A 20,533-nucleotide genomic window follows, 5' to 3' on the forward strand; every position below is an offset into this window, starting at 1 on the left:
GCACTGAAGCCTCTATTGAGAAAACTCCCCATGAAAAATCAAACTGAGAGGAACCATTCTACCAGTGAAGGCAGTGAGGGAATGACAGATTGTTGTGGGTTTTCCAGGTTGTGTGGCCATGTTCCAGTAGTATTTTCTCCTGACGTTTTGCCTGCGTCTGTGGCTGGCATCTTCAGAGGATCCGTGGCTAGCATCTTCAGATGCCAGTCACAGATGCAGGCGAAATGTCAGAGTGAGCTTCCTTACGTGAGAGTTTCACACAATGCCTGAATTGGGCCTTTTTGGTTCCTGTTTATCATGATTTATTTCTTTACAGTAACGAAGTGCTTAGTGCAAATAAGGCAGTCTAGAAATAAAGGAAATACCGGTCTCAGCACTGAGAGCAGGAAAGGAGGTTGCAGATTCCACACGCCAAGTAACCTCTGGTTTTGGCGCCAGCATAGCACATCAAAAGCATCAAATGACTACTTACATCAAGTGCCTCCTGCGTAGCCTGCCTTTTAGGATTCCGTGGGTGCAGCCGTTCATAAATCACTGTATCAGCCCCTTTGCAATACAGCTGAATTTTACCATTGGGGTCTCTTACTGCAAAAGAATCACACAAAAAAATCAGTAAGGCACACACACTAGATATCTCTGGGTGCCACTGGCCCTTTCAACACTTTTTCTGGCATCCACCAAACAGGAAGTAGGTGGGGTCATGTAGGTCTTTTGCCCAACAAGGCTTCTGATTCCCTGTGCAGAGTTTTTAAAATGTTGCTTTGGCAGCAAATGCCACTACAGCACAAGGGTCTGCACCAGTGGTGGGATCCAAAAAAATTAGTAACAGGTTCCCATGGTGGTGGGATTCAAACTGTGGCGTAGCGCCAATGGGGCTGGGTGGGGCACAATGGGGGCGTGGTCAGGCATTCCGGGGGCGGGGCTGTGGCAAGGACGCAGCTGCTGCGCCGGTCCTTGGGCAGGAAACGAATGCACGCAGGCGCAGGCTGCCATGCACACCAGTGCACCTCCTGCGAGACTGCTTCAAGTTCTGTGCGCTACTACTGAGAGGAGGGGCGTAGCTAAGGCAAAAATCACGTGGCAAAATCACCAATTAGTAACCCCCTCTCGGCACACACAAATTTATTTATTTATTTTATTTATTTCTTAGACTTTATTTCTTAGACTTTTATACCGCCCTATCCCCGAAGGGTGCGAAATAATTAGTAACCTACTCTCGGGAACCTGTGAGAACCTGCTGGATCCCACCTCTGATCTGAATTCTGTTCTTAAAGTTAAGCTGTGGTGGCCATTTTGTGGCTGGCTCTGCCTCCTGCAGCAGCCATTTTGTGGCAGCCATTTTGTTGCTACGCTCACCATGCCATGTGAAAATTCAAAATGAGCCCGCAAGATCAAAAAAGGTTACGGATCCTTGCACTAAATAATAATTTTGAATAGGAGGGGAAAAGGCAGCTCAGCTATTTCTCCAGCGAGCAAAGTTTCCAAACCCTTCTAGAAACAGGATTTAAAAAAAAACCAAACAAACTTACTGATAATCGACATCCGTTTCCGATCGCTGTTGAAGTCCAAAATGGCGAGAACGTCATATGTCCTAACAATCCCCATCTCGCTTATCGTAATAGTATTTTGTGTCCGTGAAAGAAATGCAAAGCCGAAATTTCTGGCTGCAGTGACCAACGCTTCTTCATCAGGGGAGGCTGCTTGATAATTCAGGTCACCTGGGTTATTAAATTTAAAATAGGCAAAAAAGTCAAAATTATTGAAAACAAGTATGCTCCCTGCATATATTTTCAAAAATAGAAAAGTACATTTATCATAGGGGCTCCCAAAGTCATCTGAATTGAGTATTATTGGTAGACCTCTTGGTCCTTAGTGACCCAAACAAGAGTTATATCAATTTATAAAGTAAACAAGTAATACCCACATTTTTGTTTTGCTGTGGTTTATAATCCTGCCCTAGTCCACTGCTATGGCTGAGAGGTAGAATTACAACCAGTAGTTCACTTGCAAGTAAAAATCTTACAATATTAAAAATCTTACAATATTACATGCTGCGAGGCCTTTAAACATAAGCAACTTCTACGCAGTTTCAGGGGGTAGCTGTATTGATCTATAGTAGAAGAGCTAGTTTCAAGTTCAATAGCACCTAAGAGATAAACAAGATTTTCAAAGTATAAACTTTCAAGAGCCAATGTCCTCTTACTCATATACCACACCAGATTCCATATCTGGTAAAGGGAGCTTTATCTCTTGAAAGCTCATACCCCCAAAATCTTGCTGGTCTCCAAAGAGCTACTGGATTTGAGTCACGTTTCTAGGCAATATTCTTAGGCTACATTTGTGCAGCCTGATGTCAATGCCCCAATCATGCTGTGAACATGCTGATGTGAACATCCACAGTAATGCTTCCAAAAGAAGATCCTTCCGCACAACGTTACTCTCCAAAGAATCTCAGGCTGTCCACTGGGTATCAGAGGATGACTCTTACTGGGTTTTAATCTATACAAGACAGAACGTACCGTCGCTGGCATCCACCATCACTGTGTGGCAAAGTGCTAGCAAGAAGAAGAACCGCTGAATCTCAGGCTCGTTCCCAGATCTGATTTGTTCTATTAGATACTGGTCATGAAAGGTGAGTTTCCCATCAGCGTACATATTCCAGCTGAAGTCCACTTGCTGATAAGAAGAAATCGTAAAGGTTAGTTTAAAGGTCAGCCTTCATTTTTGCAAGTTCATGAGCTCAGGTGAGCAGCATAGCAGCGAGGACAGCTTTGACCCTGCCATACAATCTCACTTATTGGTTTTGGGCTTATTTTAAGGAACTTCAGATCCCACGATGCAAACAAATCAAATAAACGTTGGATTGGATTCAACCTACTTCCCCACCAGCGGAAAGGGAGGGCATCCACTCTGATGGACAAAAACCACGTGGGACAGAGACTGTAGTAAGAAAGGAAACTGAGCCAAATGGTGTAAAAGAGCTGGCTGGATATAATCCATTGCATTCACTTCTTGTATCCTTCTAGACTGAAAATCTGTTATTGGTTAGATACTTGCTATGCCTTAGCCATGCCCAAAGTCCTTCCATCTTCTGGCCAAGTGTGCCAGAAATTTCTATCTCCTGCATATACATGCAGAGGTGTATCTAGGGAAAATGTAGCCCAGTGCAAAATCTGAGTTTTCCGCCTCTCCACCCTCCCCCCCCCCATATGGGTCGCCACCCTCCCCCAACATGACCAAACAACTTTTTTTGCACCAGGTCTTGAAGTCAGTGTATGGACCCGGGGGAAAGGAGGAGGGGTGTGGAGGTGATTTTCTGCCCCCCACGTGACTAAATGGCTGCAGCCCGGGGACATATGACCCCAAATGTCCCCCCGGGCGGTACACCCCTGCATCCTTGCTACAGAGTTAAAACAGCAATCCTCAGACTACATTCAGACATTATGAGAATGAAGCAAAAGTGAGGATCATTCATTTTGGGGGCTTATGTCCACTTTCTCCCCTTACGCATGGGATGTGGTTTCCTGATTTAGTAGGTCTTCAAGCTAACCACAGTTTGCTCTGATAGCCATATTTGGGCACTATAACAAATTGGGGTTTATTTCTTGCCCACAAACAGGATTCTGAACAACTGTTTTTACTGTTTGAGGGTCAAACAGCAAACATCAGTTTATCAAGGCACCCAAATTGGGACATCGGAGAAGAATTTCCTCTCTGCTCTGCACACAAGGAAAGAGTAAAGGGCGACAGCAACCTGAGAATAAAACAGGTTCCTTTCACCACAAAGTGCAATAAGTTTGTATGACTGGACACAGAATATGAGAGAACCACAAAAGAGACTTCCCAACTCAAACCCACCATTTTCAGAGGAATTGCGAGGTACCGAAAGACACTTACCTCAGGACGATTACGTAGCTCTCCTGTCTTATCCCTGCATTCCCCTGAAAAGGAAAGCAAATTCCAAATCTGAGACAAGAAATAGCTCACTGGATGATGAACAGCCCAGACCAGTGCACAGTTTGTAGCAGCGATCAGCCAGATGCCCCTAGAAACCTTCCTTTTATGCCCTGCATTTGATAGCCCTCTTTGAGCATCTGTTCCTAAAGTCCGTGATCAAACAGAACATGGATATTCCATTTAACTATTGGGGTTAAATATGCTTGGTAAACTTGGCTAAGCCTGAATTGCCTAAGCCTTTCTCATAAACCAATGGTTGTTACCCACATCTTTTATTTCCATAAATATGCCTAAATAAACCAGTTCTTCTTTGTCTCTGCCCTTAACCTAGAAGAAGGAGGAGGAGGAGTTTGGATTTATACCCCACCTTTCTCTCCTGTAAGGAAACTCAAGGTGGCTTAAAAGCTCATTTCTCTTCCTCTCCCCACAACAGACACCTTGTGAGGTAGGTGGGGCTGAGTGAGTTCCAAAGAACTGTGACTAGCCCAAGGTCACCCAGCAGGAATATAGGAGTGTGAAAACACATCTGGTTTACCAGATAAGACTCCACCACTCAGGTGGAGTAGGGAATCAATCCCCGGTTCTCCAGATTAGAATCCACTTGCTCTTAACCACTACTCCACACTGGCTCTCTCTACAAATCAGTTCCTTTGGCTGATCCCAAAGAACCTCAGACTCACCAAAGGTTTGTCCATTTATACAACACTTCTTGAACGCCATGATGTTTTGCGTCAATGTACCCGTCTTATCTGTGAAGATGTAATGGATTTGTCCAAGCTGTTCATTCAAAGTTGTAGTTCTGGCCTTAGCAGCAGTATCCTTCTCTGGATAATACATTTGCAAGTCCCAGTTGATAAAATAGCTTTGGCCAAGCCGGATCACTTCAACACTGATGAAGAGCGTACGAGAAAACAAGTCACTATATTAGTTCAGAGGAGGCACTCAGAACACAAATGCAAAACAATGCAGTTTTCAAGGATGGAAGTGAAGCAAGCGAGATCCCGACTGATAAATCTCGGTAGTGCAATTATGTGAAGCGATAAATGGAAAAAGTGGTGATGGGTTATACACTCAACTTGGGATTTGAAAAATGAATAGAAAATGCAGCAGTCAAAATTATAAGCAGTCAATATTTGTATCAAGCAAGAATATTTGATAAGCGCATTTTAAAACCTGCCTTCATTTATTCAGGATAAGTTAGTTAAAGGGAAAGGTAGCCCCTTGTGCCAGCGCCAGGTCATGACTGACTGATGGGATGAAATCACATCACAACATCTATTAGGCAGACTACGGCCACTTCTGCACAAGCACTTTCAATCCACTTTCACAATTGTTTTCAAGTGGATTTTGCTATTCTGCTATTAAAAAAAAAAAAAAAGAAAGTGCATTATTCTGCACGTGCGGAAGGGGCCTAAGTTTATAAGGTGGTTTGCCATTGCCTCACCCCCTTGTCTATACTTTACCTCCAGGAAACTGAGAACTCATTTTACCAACCTCAGAAGAATGGAAGGCTGAGCTATCTGGTGACTTCCACTGGGACTGAACACGTCATGAGCAGAGCTTTTGACTATAGCACAACAGCTCACCCTGCCCTTAAAGAAGTTTTGGAGCATTGGTGAAAAATATCCTAAACTTTCCCTGCATTCAAACTACCTGAATGTATGGCCAAAACACTGAGGAATGAGAGGGCTGGTGCCATTATAACACTGTTCTTTAACCATAATAATAGGATGAGGATCAGGGATTAAAACTTTCCTTTTGCGTCCTGGTTTGAAGCTAACCCTGGTTAACATTAACAACTGTAAATGGCATAACAACCATGGTTAAAGCTGCCAGGAGAGAATTCCTGGGGAAATGTTGGGAGGAAGGTGGACATGTTCACCTTAAATTCCTTAACTCTGTCTAGAGGTCAAGAAGCATTGTTTTAAATCATGCAACCCCTGGTGGATTGGGGTGGAGGGTGAGGCAGCAGGGTATAAAGTCTGGAAAAGAAATAGTAAGTGACTTCCATCGGGATCAAACTCAGGGCATGAGCAAAGATTTTGACTGCACTACTGCAGCTGATCTGAGCTACACATTTGCAGGTATGTTCTCAGGACAGCTATAATACAAGTCTGATTTGGATTTATACATGCAAGGAAAAACAAGAAAAGAAAAACCGAAATAGCTCTATGGTAAAAGCAAAAAAAGAAATGAAGACAAAATCCCTTGGATTGAAATTTCACAAACCCTTCGCCACCCACAATAACTTCAGTATTTACACACATTCATAACACAGTTACCTCACATAAAGGGAAATTGGAACCATGGTGTTAAGGACAATAATGTATCCCCAAAAGTTGAGGAAGCCACGGTAGGAAGGAGTATAGTCCAGTCCATCATAGAGATACCAAGAAATATTGCCAATTTGCTGTTCCCAGTAAGTGTGTCCAATGGCCAGACCAGAAGACACCAAGATCAGCAGAACAAAGATCTGGAACATACAAGAAGCATCTTTTGTAAGGGGATGGTTGTACTTAATCATTTTTTATACCCATAACTCTAACTGCCATGAACAAGATCAAATTGCTGATTGAAGAAAAAAAATAACTTTCTGTATAAACTGTCTACAAACTTTTATAGCACCACACTATACAGCCAGCTGTTTCCTGTTTGGGATCACTTATTTAGTATTATTTATTTAGGTATTTACAAATGGGGGGCAATGTGACCCGCAGGTGTTTTTCCATCCCTTTATGTTGTCCACCACTACACCACTCCTTTGCCAGCCAGCCCACTCACCTGAACCAGGTGCATACAAATATCTACCATTTTGTGTCTGGCCCCAGCTTATGAGTTTTTTGATCTGCATGCTAAGCCCTACATTTAGTATATGATAAATTGCTTTTCTCTCCAATGGGCCCCCAAAATAGCTCACAAGATAGTTCTCTTTTCCTTCATTTTATCCTTCCAAGAGTCCTGTGAAACAAGTTAGACTGAGAGAGTATGACTCGTCCAAAGTCACAGAAGAGATTCGAACTTGGATCTCCCAGATCCTCGTCTTACACTCTGACCCAGGAGTGGCCAACCTATGGTGCCCCAAATGCTCATGGACTATGATTCCCATCAGCCCCGGCTCACATGGTCAATTGGCAGAGCTGATGGGAATTCTGATGGGAATTGTAGTCCATGAACATTTGGAGCACCATAGGTTGGCCACTACAAATTTCTGGCTCTCAGTCATCTTACTGCAAGCTAACACAACAGTCACTTCAACCAAGAGAGTCCATTCTATTAATAAGGGCAAACAGTGGGTTTAAATACATTATGATTAGTCACGGGTGCAGGAAAATCTGCACCTTAAAAGGAGTGCCCAATCAAGATTTTATTTTCCTCTCCAACATTTTGTTACAAAGACACAAGCCACTGCTATGCCAAAGTTGCTTACTGCCCTGGAAGCAGGAAATTCTTCAAAGACAAGAACAGCAAACAAAAGTCTCCATTGCACACATGGAGCTCCCCCATATATGGACAGCATTTCCTTTGATCCAGTCCTGCCCCTCCATCTCAGTTACAAAGGGACTGTAATACCCATTTCCAGCTATCATGGCTATCTGCCCTTGGATATGGAGGAAGGCTGTTCCTCTGTTTATCTGCATGAGTATCTTGGAAAGGACGTTTCAAGAGCAAGAATCCGGGAAACGTGCAGAGTTCGTGCCAGGATATGCCAATGGTTCAGTGCTCATGATAAAAATTTAATCTGCCCAAACATGAAAAACAGCAAACAGCTAATGAGCCACCCTTTCTGTACACAACAAAAGGAAAATGGAAAGTCTTACCGTGTATACCATATAATTCATAAGGGAGTCTATTTTGGTTCTTTTAAAGCGTGTTTTCCCGCTGTTTTTCATTATTTTTGTGTCTGCTCCTGAAAATCACATCAAAAAGTGCGGTATAAATGTCACAGCCGTTAAAATTGTAAACACAATGGAATTAAACTTAAACTTGTAAACGGATGGAGACACCTGTGAATCCTTTAGCACTACACAGGTTCACTGGATTATTTTTCACTGATAGATGTCCATCAGAAAATCTTGCCAGTATAAACTTCAAAAACTCGGTTTTCTGTGTTTAAGCAACTGTACCCTGTTCGCCCCATCAGTACCTGCGAATATGACCAGCCCGTGGCAAGCATCTGTGTTCCGGATTTTGCAGCCCCGCAGCAAGATTTTGTCGGCATCCAGGGCGTAACTCCTTCCTTTCCATTTCAAAGTTCCTGTGAATTTATCTAGCCGGTTGTTGGGTTCTTCACATTCTACCAAGCCTGAGGAGATTGTGGGGAGAGGGGGGTGAGAGGGAAAAATGGAGCAAATGACCAAAACCGGCTGGTCATGGAAGTATTTTAGGACATCCTGTTTTAGAAGTTACTAGGACTGCCAACCCCCAGGTTGTGCCTGGAGATCTGTCGCTATTCCATCTGTTCTTCATCTGCAGAAAATGGCCACTCTGGAAGATGGACTCTATGGAATTATACTCCACTGAAGCCCCTCCCCTCTCTAAATCCTGCCCACCTCTGATTCTACTCCCAAAACCTCCAGGAATTTCCAATCTGGAGCTGGCAACCCTAGAGTTGACACAAAGGGTGGTGGTGCACAGGATATCTTTATCCCCGCCTCTGAATACCACTGAAAGGGAAGGCATTACCTTTACCAGCAGGTGTCAACAGGAGCTGGCAGAGTGGCTAGACTGACAGCTGCAACATTATACAGGTGTGCAGCTACAGAAGGGGCGAGTGGTACTTGGCTATTACAAGGGATGTCATCACCCTGTGCTCATGTTGGGCTCCACTAGTCGCTCAGCGACTTTGTGACCCTGAAGTGCTATGGCTGTGGCCGCAGCATTTCCACCACTGCCTCCCAACGCTTGCCAAATGGGCACCCTTTCCCCCTCTAGCTCCAGGAGTACTTAGTGGAAGAGGTAAGGACATTCCCAGCACCAAACTCAATGAGCCACCATAGTTTTACTTGAAGGTCCAGCAGTGATACAGTTGCTTTAATTTAAAAGCAAGACGAAGTGACATAACATCCCCAGGTGCTTGCAGCCAGAACTGTGACTATATATTTTTTATTTTTATTTTATTATTATTATTATTATTATTATTATTATTATTATTATTATTATTATTATTATTATTATTATTATTATTATTTTATTTTATTTGGCTTAATAGACCGCCCAACCCCCGAAGGGCTCTGGGCGGTGTACAATGAGACATAAAACAAATACAATATAAGGTCTCATAAAATACAATATAACGATAAAGCATTAAAATCCATTAAAATACATTATAGCAGCAATTCCAGAGAGTACAAATAAAAATACATGCCCAAATGCATGCACAGTTGGCGCCCAACCCAAAGGCCAGGGGGGCCAGCATTGTGCCCAAAAAATGGATGGTATCAGTGATCAGGCAATGCTGAGCATTGATGGCAAAACTATGGTCGTGGGGGGCTACAGAGGGGGCAGGCAGTCTGCGGCTGGCATCCCCAAAGACCCGGTGGAACTAGCTTCTAGGAATGCTTACAGGCCTCTCTGCTTGTGAACTCACCAGGGTCCCGCAGGGAACCTGGACAGCAGATATGGTAAAGCATCTCCACCAGGGCTCGAGACCAGAGGCTGTAAAGGCCCTTGGCTCCAGGTAGAAAAAGGCCAACCCCGTGGATCCCGACGAGGGGCCGGGGACTACCAGCAAATTGGCCTCTGCAGATCGCAGAGGCCTATTTGGGACATATGGGGTTAGACGGTCTCGCAGGTATGAAGGCCCCAAGCCGCTAAGGGCCTTAAAGGTTAACACCAACACCTTGAAGACGATCCGGAATTCCACTGGGAGCCAGTGCAGACGGTACCGCACAGGGGTAATATGATCTCTAAAAGAACCACCTGTCAAAAGCCGGGCCGCTGCATTCTGGACTATAGCTTGAAGGGATGCCCTCTGCAGGAGAGTTTTTTGACACACTACTTCCCCTCAGGAATGGCTGGGGAGAAAAGGCTACAAATAAATAAACAGTTCAGGCCAGCGACCAGTTAAGATCTGCCTCACAAGCCCCTTCAGAGGGGAGATGGTCAATGACCATCATACACATCTGAAATCATACGAGGCAGTTGCAAAAAAGAAACAATAGTACATTTGCACAAACCATCAAAATCAGCCAGAGCACGTTCTTCTTGAAGATACTGATCGGTTACCTCCAGAGACATTTTGAACTTTAAGTTGGTTTCACTGAATGGGAGGGAAATGCATAGACTGTGAGGTGAACGTTCATTTGCAACCACGGGATATTTTGGGTCTTAATATTTACAAAGGATCGTGTGACAGGAATGTAAGATCATCTATTCTTATTCTGTCCAGGGTCATAATATAAAATTCCATATAACAGCTTAAAAACTGACAATACAAGTTGATATTGACAACGGTGTGACAAGAACTTATACAAAACGTATTTGGGGTTCTGTCTGGGAGGAAGTCAAATATTCCTCACACGCACAAAATTCTATTTTTGGTGCCAAAAAATTGATGGCCCAGTTTAGACATTATGTAGAATCAGGGTTTATTTTAACTATGGTTGTTAATATGTAGAACCATAATTCAATTCCAAGAATTAAATCCTAGTTTGTTTCAACATATGTGGTTTCATTTTCTTCTATCAGCTGCCTGAGAGGGTGGTACCCAGTGGTGGGATTCAAATAATTTAACAACCGGTTCCAGAGGTGGGATTCAAATAATTTAACAACTGGTTGTTTACAAGCATAATTTTAACAACCGATTCTGCCGAAGTGGTGCGAACCTGCTGAATCCCACCACTGGTGGTACCAGAGAACAAGCAAGGACAGAACCAGAAATAAGTCAGAATATCTGCATTCCGCCACCATGCGAAATCATACTCAATACTAACAGTGGTTAATAAACTTGAAATCTGTTTGATGGACCCTAGCTAGTGGAGCAGTTCATTTTCAAACAACTTCACTAACCATAGTTAAATTAATTCAACCATGGTTCCATGTGATATCTGAACTGAGCCATTATGTTTTACAACTTGCAACTTACAATTTTCACATGTTTTTAGACTGCTCCCTCCCAACCTCCTCTGTGCATATTTAATTATTCATGCAATTTTCGTGGAATTACATCTGGTCATCTTTCCATGGAAAGATGGAGAAAGAGGCTAATCTTTCCAGAGTACTTAGCAATGCGTCCCTGGATCAATGTTTCCTGGAAAAACTCAGGTTGTTGTTATTTTTAAAAACTACAATAGCACCAATGTGTTACATCGTTTGGTGTTGGTTTACACTTTAAAGTGCAATTGGCTGCAACTGGGGAAGAATATTGGCTGTACTTGAAAGACTTAGGCTATTTCGCTATGCGAAGGCTCCTCAGCCTTTTTGATCCTGCAGGCAAAGTTGAATTTCTGACAGAGTATGGTGGGAACAGTCACAAAATGGCTGCCACAGGAGACAGAGCCTGCCACAAAATGGCTGCTGCAGCTTGCCTTCAGTTACACCATGAATATCCTTGTGCTGAGGCAACATTTTAAAATATCTGCACAGCCAATCAAATCTCCAATGGTCAGTCAGAAGACTTAGTAGGCAAAAGACTTAGCCTCACTTACTTTCTAAAAAGATTTGGCAGGTGCCAAGAAAGACATTGATAGGTGCCCACAGAAACCATGCTTGGGAACCCTACTCTATGAACTCAGACAAATGTAAGGTGTTACTGTATGGATTTTCACCACAGGAAATTAATAAGCTACCTTAGAAACAGAAAAGAAAATGGTACAGCAGAGTCTTTCCACAGGCTACTTGGCAATCAGCAGGTTAAGACAGCAGACAATGATACTTATACAAGAATTACAATGCTATCTGAAGAACACTTCCATGGGAGTAAGTCCCACTAAACACACTTGAATAGGAATCTGACTAGACTGCTTACAAATACTTCCTTCCAGGGGCGTAACGAGGCAGCCCTGGGCAAACTGTAGCCCTGGGCAAAACCTGAGTTGGATGCCCCCCCCCCCATGGGCGGCCACTCCACCATGACCAAAAATGTTTTTGCACCAGGACATTGGTGCCTGCAGGGGGCGCATTTTTAGGCATATCAGCACCAGAATTTCAGCATATCATCAGGAGACTGTCCTTATGCTAGTCCCCATGTTTGGTGAGGTTTGGTTCAAGGAGTCCAAAGTTATGGACTCCCAAAGGGGGTGCCCCATCCCCCATTGTTTCCAATGGGAGCTAATAGGAGATGGGGGCTACAGTTTTGAGGGTCCATAACTTTGGCCCCCTAAACCAAACTGCACCAAACTTGGGGCGTGCCATCATCTCCAGATGATACCCTGAAATTTTGGTGCCGATACATCCAAAAATGCACCCCCCGCAGGAACATCCTAGAAATTTGCCCAAGAATCTTTGTTCTGCATTGAGTTTTCTGCATTGCTGTCAATGGGGGTTACAGGCTGTGGGGGACACATTTCTGACGGCCCAGTCTCAAAACTTTCAGGAATGTCTGGAGTCAAGGGAGACTGCCCTAAGGATACCCCCCCAGGTTTGGGTGAGTTTGGTTCTAGGGGCCAAAGATATGGACCCTCAAAACTGTAGCCCCCATCTCCTATTAGCTCCCATTGGAAACAATGGGGGATAGGGGCACCCCCTTTGGGAATCCGCTTAACTTTGGACCCCCTGAACTTTCAAAACTCCTCTACCCAAACTTGGGGGGGTAGCATAAGGACAGTCTCCTAATGATACGCTGAAATTTTGGTGCCGCTAGCCTACAAACTGCACCCCCTGCAGGCCAAAAATGGAAAACCACTAAAATACCCAAAAACGAACCCAGCATTTTGATGCCCCCCCCCCCACAAGGTGATGCCCTGGGCAGCTGCCCACCTTGCCCAATGGGCATTACGCCAGTGCTTCCTTCCTTAAAAAGCAAGACACTGTCTTCCTGCTTGCTAGGGATTCGGACTTACCCATCTAGTTCAGCCGTCTCTACGTAACAAAGGCTGTTGGGCTCTGAACTGGACAGCAGAAGAATATCAGCCTGATTAAAAAGAAGAATAAAGGGAGTTACAGAAATACTGCCTGGGTTTCGGCGCAAAATGCCAAGAATGTACATGCACAAAGATATTTCACTTACAGGAACAAAGGCATTCTTCCCCAGTCGGATGACATCACCAACTTTAATTTCTTTCCATTTTGTACTTCTGAACCTGAAGTAGCAAGATACTTTCCGTCAAACAAAAGCACAAACCTAAATTGAGCAGCATTAGAAAAATTGCTGACTGTTCTACACAATACCATTGAGCAATCTGTTTTTCTGTTTCTCATGCCCTGGGTGCCATTTTCGCTTGGTACGCCTCCGCTTCAAGCATTTGAAATAAACCTATGCTTAAGTTGGAAGCAGTAGCTGCATCTTAATTGCTCTCACTCTGTTAGGTAGCATAAATGCAAATTGTATGCAGTGCTAAATTTATACACGTTTTCCATATTATGGAATGTAATTCCATGTGAATGAGGGACGAGACAACTTGTCTAGGAAAATGCATTTCTTAACAGCACCCACTCCATTCTCAGCTACTGTCTGGAAAAGTGAGAAAACGCCAAGAATGCAAATACTGTTTACACATACAATGAATAAATATTCAGCCCAGGCAAGGCCACAACACAATACCTGCCGTCTTTGATCACATCACACGTGCGGTTGTTAATTTCGTTGTCCATTCGATGTCGAATCTGAATTGGGAGGATAAAGAGAGATCTTGTATTTGCCTAGATACTCTACAGTTCCATTCTAACCCAACTTCTACTTTGATTTGATGTACCCTATGAGAACCCTGACCGGGCTAGCCTGAACCAGCTTGGTCTTGTTCAATCTTGGAAACCAAGTAGGGTTGGCCCTGGTTAATGCTTGGATGGGAACCATCAAGGAAGTTCAGGGTTGCTCCACACAGGAGCCAATGGCAAGCCACCTCTGTTAGTCCATTGCCTTGAAAACCCCTGCTTTTCACAGGAAGTGATGTAACCATGCCAGGATGATAATAGCACCTGGACACACACCCCCACCCATTTCCCTCTGGGTGCCATAGGATGCAGCCCAGCAACCCTAAAGAAGCCAAAAAAGAGGGATTCTTACAATATCATCCACTAGATCTTTAACTGCAGTGATGCCCAGTACCAGGAGCAAAGGGATCAAGGTGGTATACCAAGCGAGGGTAGTTATTTGAGGAATTGACTGTGGACGAAAAAGGCCCTACATTAGGCAGAGTTCTTCCGATGCGAAACAACCATGAAACAACAAAAGAAAATCACACAAAGCGTGTTAACGTTGGAAGTGACCCTAATTTATTTTCATGCTTTCATTCGAGTAACTTCTTTAGGTGCCTTCCTCCAAGTTAGGGGCTCAAAGCGGGACTCGGAGGTGCTCAAAGAAAGTAAGCAAAGGCTGAATGCTGTAGAACAAAATGTCCACGGAAGGCAGGTCTACCGTTCGGGTGTCATATCTAAGCCTCCAAAGAAGTATGAGAACTGCAGTTATGTAAGAGACGATGGACCTGGGTTTGTAGTCTCACTCTGAAAACACTGTTACAGGCATACAGGAAGACACAAGAAGCCTCCTTATACTGAGTCAGATCATTGGTCAAGGTTGCCAGATCCAGATTGGGATATACCTGGAGATTCTGGGTGTGGAGCCTGAGGAGGCAGGTTTGGGGAGGGACTTGAGTGGGGTGTAATACCATAGAGTCCACCTTCCAGGTAGACTCCATGGCATTAGGCCCCAATTTTCTCCAAAGGAACTGATCTAAAAATCAGTTGTGATCACAAGAGATCTCCAGGCACCACATAGAGGGTTGGCACCCCTACCACTGGTCCACGAAGGTCAGTATTGCTTACTCAGACTGGCAGCAGTCCTCCAGAGTCTCAGGCTGAGGTCTTTCACATCACCTTCTCTCTGGTCCTTTTAAATGGAAATATCTGGGATTGAACCCAGGACCTTCAGCATGTAAAGCAGAACAGGGCCAGGTCAAGGGATTTCATCACTTCACACAAGCTCTACTTGTCGCCCCCTCTCATGTGAATGCCAGGTCAGCCCAACCTGAGTTCCTACAGCAAAGCCACAGGGACTTTTAGACTGAGAGGATGGAAACTTCGATCCAGAAGGCAATGCCCATCATTGTCCACTCTTCAATGACCATGAGCGAGCCAAAACTTTGCAGTTCATTGGCATCCTTCTCGTGGTACCTACCCAGTCAACAACGTAGCCAGAAGACCCACACTGGACATCAGCAATTACCTTATCCACATCAGGACAAGGGCCCTAATACAAGATCCCAGCTACAAAAAGTATGTCCAAGGCTCACAATCCGGTCAAAACCACAAGATGGCGTCAAGGAACAGAACATTTGCTAGCTGCGAATTCTACTGTATTCCCGGGTCTGCAGGTGCAACTGTTCAACCAAGTGCAAACGAAACAGAATCTTCAAAGAAAACTCTACCTGTGTCTTACCTGCAAAATTAGGAGAATCAGGAAATAGAAATTGGCAGCTCTTTTAAACTGTTCAAATAAGTTCAGTGGCAAGAAGGTGATGGGGTTATACTTGTAGGTTTTAATTGCATTCCCCTGTTGAGAACACAAAAAGGATGGGAGTCAGTCTTGACAGAACATCAAATATGCTATATTCAATTTGAATGCTGTGTAGAACATTTCTTTCATTTAAATCCTTCTCCAGGCCGCTTCGGTTGGACAAATGCATTATGCAAACCACTTTGCCACAGGTCACTGACTTGAACAAATTGCCTGAAACAGACTCTGAAGATTTAATATTTTGCAAGAAGTCTTAACCTCTTTCCAAAGATCGTATCAATCAATTATTTTAAAAACAGATGTCAGGCAAAACAAAGAATGGAAATAAAACATACAAATCTTTCCTCTCCACATGAAGTTGTTTTTAAGGACTGAATCCTGTCGTTGGGCAGAATATTTAGCATTGGAAATATTTAGTGCATTCACAAAAGCACTGCACATATTATCTTCTTATAATCTTTACAAGGCAGGCAAGTAATATTGTCCGTCCCCCCCCATATTGCAGAAATCATTGAAGACTTTCTATTCCTTAGCTGCATCGTCAATCCAAAGGGAGACTGTAACCAAGGAGACGGGGGCTAGGTAGGGCAGCCATGAAAGCACAAGAAAAAAACTTAGCGTCAGGATGCGTCATGGGCAACCAAGATCAAATTAACTGATGCATAGTATTCCCTATTACTAGTTATGGGTGTGAAAGATGGACAACTAAGAAAGCTGACAGAAAGGAAGCAGATTCCTTTGAAATGTGGTGTTGGAAAAAATTGTTTCGGATACTGTGGACTGCCAAAAAACCAAATAAGTAGGTTTTAAATCAAATCAAGCCTGAACTCTCCCTAGAAACGAAAAGGACTTAACTGAGGCTGTTGTATTTTGGTCACATAATGAGAAGACAAGAGTTACTGGAAAAGACAATAACACTAGGAAAATTTGAAGGCAGCAGGAAAAGAAGAAGGCCCAGTAGAAGATGTACTAACTCAATCAAGGAAGGCACTTGCAAGACCTGACCAACAAGAAGAAGAGTTTGGATTTATATTCCCCCTTTCTCTCCTGCAAGGAGACTCAAAGGGGCTTACAATCTCCTTTCCCTTCACCCCCCCCAACAAACACCATGTGAAGTGGGTGGGGCTGAGAAAGTTCCAAAGAACTGTGACTAGACCGTCACCTAGCTAGCATGTGTCAGAGTGCACAAGCTAATCTAGTTCACCAGATAAGCTTCCACAGCTCAAGCGGCAGAACGTGAAATCAAACCCAGTTCTCCAGATTAGAGTACACCTACTCTTAACCACTACGGCATGCTGGCTCTCAACAAGGCTGTTAACAATGGGACATTTGGGAGGACACTGATTCATAAGGTTGCCGTGCCTCAGAAGCAATCTGACAGGACTTTTCGCACACACATATTGCAGATGGGAGATTAACAGCCCAATCCACGGGTCGGGGGGGGGGGGTAGTTTCATGGTAGCAGGAGATGGTGCTGCCCCACCACCTCCAAAGAGGTTCTTGGTGGCATGTGCTACAAGAAAAGAAGGAAGTATCCCCAGCTGCCCTGAAACTCCCCTATGCAGCCCAATGGGCCGTGCCACCCTTTTAGTTGGTGTAAATTGACGCCAGTCAAAGAGGGCGTTCCCATACTGAAAGCCAAAGGGGGCATTCCCAGGCATCCGTGACAAAGGAATGCCAGTGTAGTGGCTCCTTGCCATTGGCATAAGTGGGCCTCCACAGAAGGTAAGTGCCACTTAAGACACATGGAATGACAATGGTGCTGGGTCAGGCTGGCTTCATAGCCACTCTGCCTCCTGCTCATGGATTGCACTGTTAAGCTAAAAGGGAAGTTAGTGGGAAGCATAATATAAGTATGCACAGGATCACACCTTTCAGTGTTACCCTTATACTAGTTTCCACTTCTAATGTACGCATGCAAACTCTATGTGGAATGTCACAGAATACACCAAAGAAGGGCACCAAATACTTTGATTAACCAATTTCACCTGATTGTCTGCAGAAACACTGCAAGAAGGCAGCAAAGGTGACATTTAATACAGGTTTTGTTCAGATATCACACCAACCTGCAGCCGGGCACGAACAGCGATTATTTGCTGTGCTCATGCATTCGCCTCAACCGTTCTCTCTCCCTTCTGCTCTTGTACACAGAGCGTGCTTCAGAACTTCCTGGTTTGCTCAAGCTCTATTTCACCGTGACCGCCGAATGCCAAGCCAACCTGGAATTGGCTGACTTCCTCACAATGCAGTATTTAAAACCCCCAGATAGACCCCTGACTTGTTCGTGGGGAGCAGGGGAAGACCTAGGCATCGATGCAGATATCACAACAAACTGAAACCTCAGCAAACCAGGAAGTTTCTAAACAAGCTACGTGCATGCAATGAGGAAGAAGGAAGAGCCGGGAGGAAGCACAGCAAACAAGCTGCGTTCACACCCCATCTCAGTTTAATTCCCACTTGTTGGGAAATCTGAATGAACATATGTTGGGAGTGCTTTGATTGTGTGTCCCTGCCTGGCAGGCGGTTGATGGCCCTTTTGCTCTCTTCCAACTCTATGATTCTATGAATTTAGCCAATGTCTGGCGAATATCTAGAACTCAAGATTCAGATAAGTTGCTGTCATAGGACCACAACCAGAGTGTCCTATTAGGAACTAGTGTTGCCAAATTGTGAACATTACACAAATCTCAAAGCCTAAGACCTATATATCTAAAATACTTTCTGTTCCCTCTTTGTCCCCATGCACCACTGTGGGCTTCATGCTGTTATCTGATAGCAGCTCTCCTGACATGTGCCATCGTAGACCCCACTTTACAGAACAGACTCCCTTATGAGTTGAGGGGGGAATACCTTCTCTGGAGATAATCAGGGGGCACTGCAAGGCTACCGCCCTGACCCAGCGCAATTTAAGAGCTGAGAAGATAGCCTTCAAGTTGCCTCTCTGTTGCCCTATGTGTCATCGGCTTATCTGATAATCTGCCAGTCCCCTCCCGGGGTTTTACCGGACGTCATCCACCTAATTGATTAATTATGGAAAGGTTATTGCTGCTACTGTTTTATTGTATTTATTGTTTTAATTGGGATTATTCGATTGTTTTAGTTGCAATGTATTGTGTTTGGTTGCCTGTAAACCGCCCTGAGCCCTTCGGGGATAATAAATAGAATAAATAATAATAATAATAAAAGTACAGTACTAGAGCAAGAACAAAAGACTAGCTGTTGTGGGTTTTCCAGGCTGTGTGGCCGTGGTCTGGTACTTTTTGCTCCTAATGTTCTGCCAGCATCTATGGCTGGCATCTTCAGAGGTGTGTCACAGTGAGATGTGTTTCTCTCTGAGGCACAGTGTGAGGAAAGTTAAGCAGATGTGGACAGAAACACATCTCGCCATGACAGGCAATGGAAAACCACCTCTGGCTGTCATTTGCCTTGAAAATGCTGCAGGGTCACCATAAGTCATCTCTCTGCCACCACACAAGGCGTTTGCAAGAGCTTTCAATGGGTGTTGGATGCAGGCATTTTGGGGAAGGGGCATGGGGGGAGGGAGTCTTAAATATTTTAAATTTCAATTTGTAGTCTTAAACCTTAAACCACTACGGAAGGCAAGATATACATCATTTCAAAATGAAATAAGCCAACTATCTTCATCTGGACGTCAGCATTCAGGAACATGTTGTGACGACAAGGCATGACAACACACTTATCACACACACTACAGTATATGTAGTGATTAGAGTGCCACATGAGGATCTGGGAGACCCAGATTCAAATCCTTCCTCCGCAATGGAAGCTTACTGGATGACCTAGGCACGGTCACACTATCTCAACCTAACTTTCCTCACAATGTTACTGTCATGGGGATAAAACAAGGGAGAGAATGATATTCTAAGTCCCACTGGGTTCCCACTGGGGGAAACAAAACTTGAGGCCAGGCTACTTCTATTCAGATGCATTCACCTATTGACCTTGCTATCTTCATTGTTACTCACATGCTACAGACTTCATTGTTACTCACATGCCAGGCTACTTCTATTCAGATGGCCTCACCTATTGACCTCACAGTATATATATTCCACTTGCTTTCCTTTCCTACTATCAGATCCTCTGAAGATGTCAGCCACAGATGCAGGCGAAACATCAGGAGAGAATGCTGCCAGAACACGGCCATACCGCCCGGAAACCACACGGCACCCCAAAACTTGAGGCATATGTTATCACAGTTAGCATGTGTTACTGTCTTCTGTGAAGAAAACTACTTACTGAATATATACTTTTCTTAAGGCACAGAAACTTTGTTTTCTTAAATTGCGGCAGTTCATAGAAGATGCGATCATTTGCTTTAACTTGCCAGCTGCAGTCTGAAAAAGAAAAACGCAATACTCAGCGAACGTAGAAAAAGCTGATCCGACCTACTCGGTTAGGTAAGGCTAAGTAAATTTTAGATTTTATTCCAGTTAACTATTCCTGCAAAAACTACAGTTTAAACATTAAAAAGGAACCCAACAAACATCCAGATGGCAAATACCTCCTTTTTTTCTTATCAGAGTTAAAATTACTGGGGAAAAAAGAATGATTTAAATGTCAAACTATGTTTCATAATACCCAGACAGCTTGGTACTCATCAGTACCAAGAAACTCGCATTCCATGCAAGTTCACTGAATTTGTAGCACTGTTTCTGACCTTAGTATGCACTTCACTTATGTTTCAATTAATGCAAACTAGAAATTCTAGCAAACCAGCAAAACAACCTTGGCAGAAAAAAAATATCAAAAAACTGGGAGAACAAGTTTTTAGAAGACAGTAAAACAAAATTTATCTCTGGGATGTGGGGAGATACACCAGGTAAACAACATACAGTCCGTGCTATAGCACCCCCCAACACTCCGCATTTAGAAAATTAGGGAAGTATGATGAGAGACTATATCAGTATCTCCATTTGCAAGCAGGATATATTGGAGCAGCAATGG

At 43.9% G+C, this 20,533-nt stretch overlaps 1 protein-coding gene across 1 annotated transcript in view; it reads right to left on the reverse strand.

The window, feature by feature from the left end:
- The window catches only part of ATP8B1 (ATPase phospholipid transporting 8B1), an 83,267-nt gene that overhangs the window by 21,284 nt on the left and 41,450 nt on the right, over positions 1-20,533 (reverse strand). The window contains exons 3-17 of the mRNA XM_048503017.1: positions 19,826-19,923; positions 15,491-15,604; positions 14,120-14,218; positions 13,658-13,719; positions 13,124-13,196; positions 12,957-13,027; positions 10,134-10,216; positions 8,102-8,260; positions 7,776-7,864; positions 6,240-6,430; positions 4,638-4,846; positions 3,898-3,941; positions 2,520-2,676; positions 1,530-1,718; positions 473-585 (exon numbers count right to left, since the gene is read on the reverse strand). Coding sequence (XP_048358974.1) covers positions 473-585; positions 1,530-1,718; positions 2,520-2,676; positions 3,898-3,941; positions 4,638-4,846; positions 6,240-6,430; positions 7,776-7,864; positions 8,102-8,260; positions 10,134-10,216; positions 12,957-13,027; positions 13,124-13,196; positions 13,658-13,719; positions 14,120-14,218; positions 15,491-15,604; positions 19,826-19,923 — 1,751 coding nt within the window. The remainder of the gene's footprint in view (positions 1-472; positions 586-1,529; positions 1,719-2,519; positions 2,677-3,897; positions 3,942-4,637; positions 4,847-6,239; positions 6,431-7,775; positions 7,865-8,101; positions 8,261-10,133; positions 10,217-12,956; positions 13,028-13,123; positions 13,197-13,657; positions 13,720-14,119; positions 14,219-15,490; positions 15,605-19,825; positions 19,924-20,533) is intronic.

The sequence above is a fragment of the Sphaerodactylus townsendi genome, linkage group LG07 (assembly GCF_021028975.2).
Source record: "Sphaerodactylus townsendi isolate TG3544 linkage group LG07, MPM_Stown_v2.3, whole genome shotgun sequence".
Taxonomy (NCBI): Eukaryota; Metazoa; Chordata; class Lepidosauria; order Squamata; family Sphaerodactylidae; genus Sphaerodactylus; species Sphaerodactylus townsendi.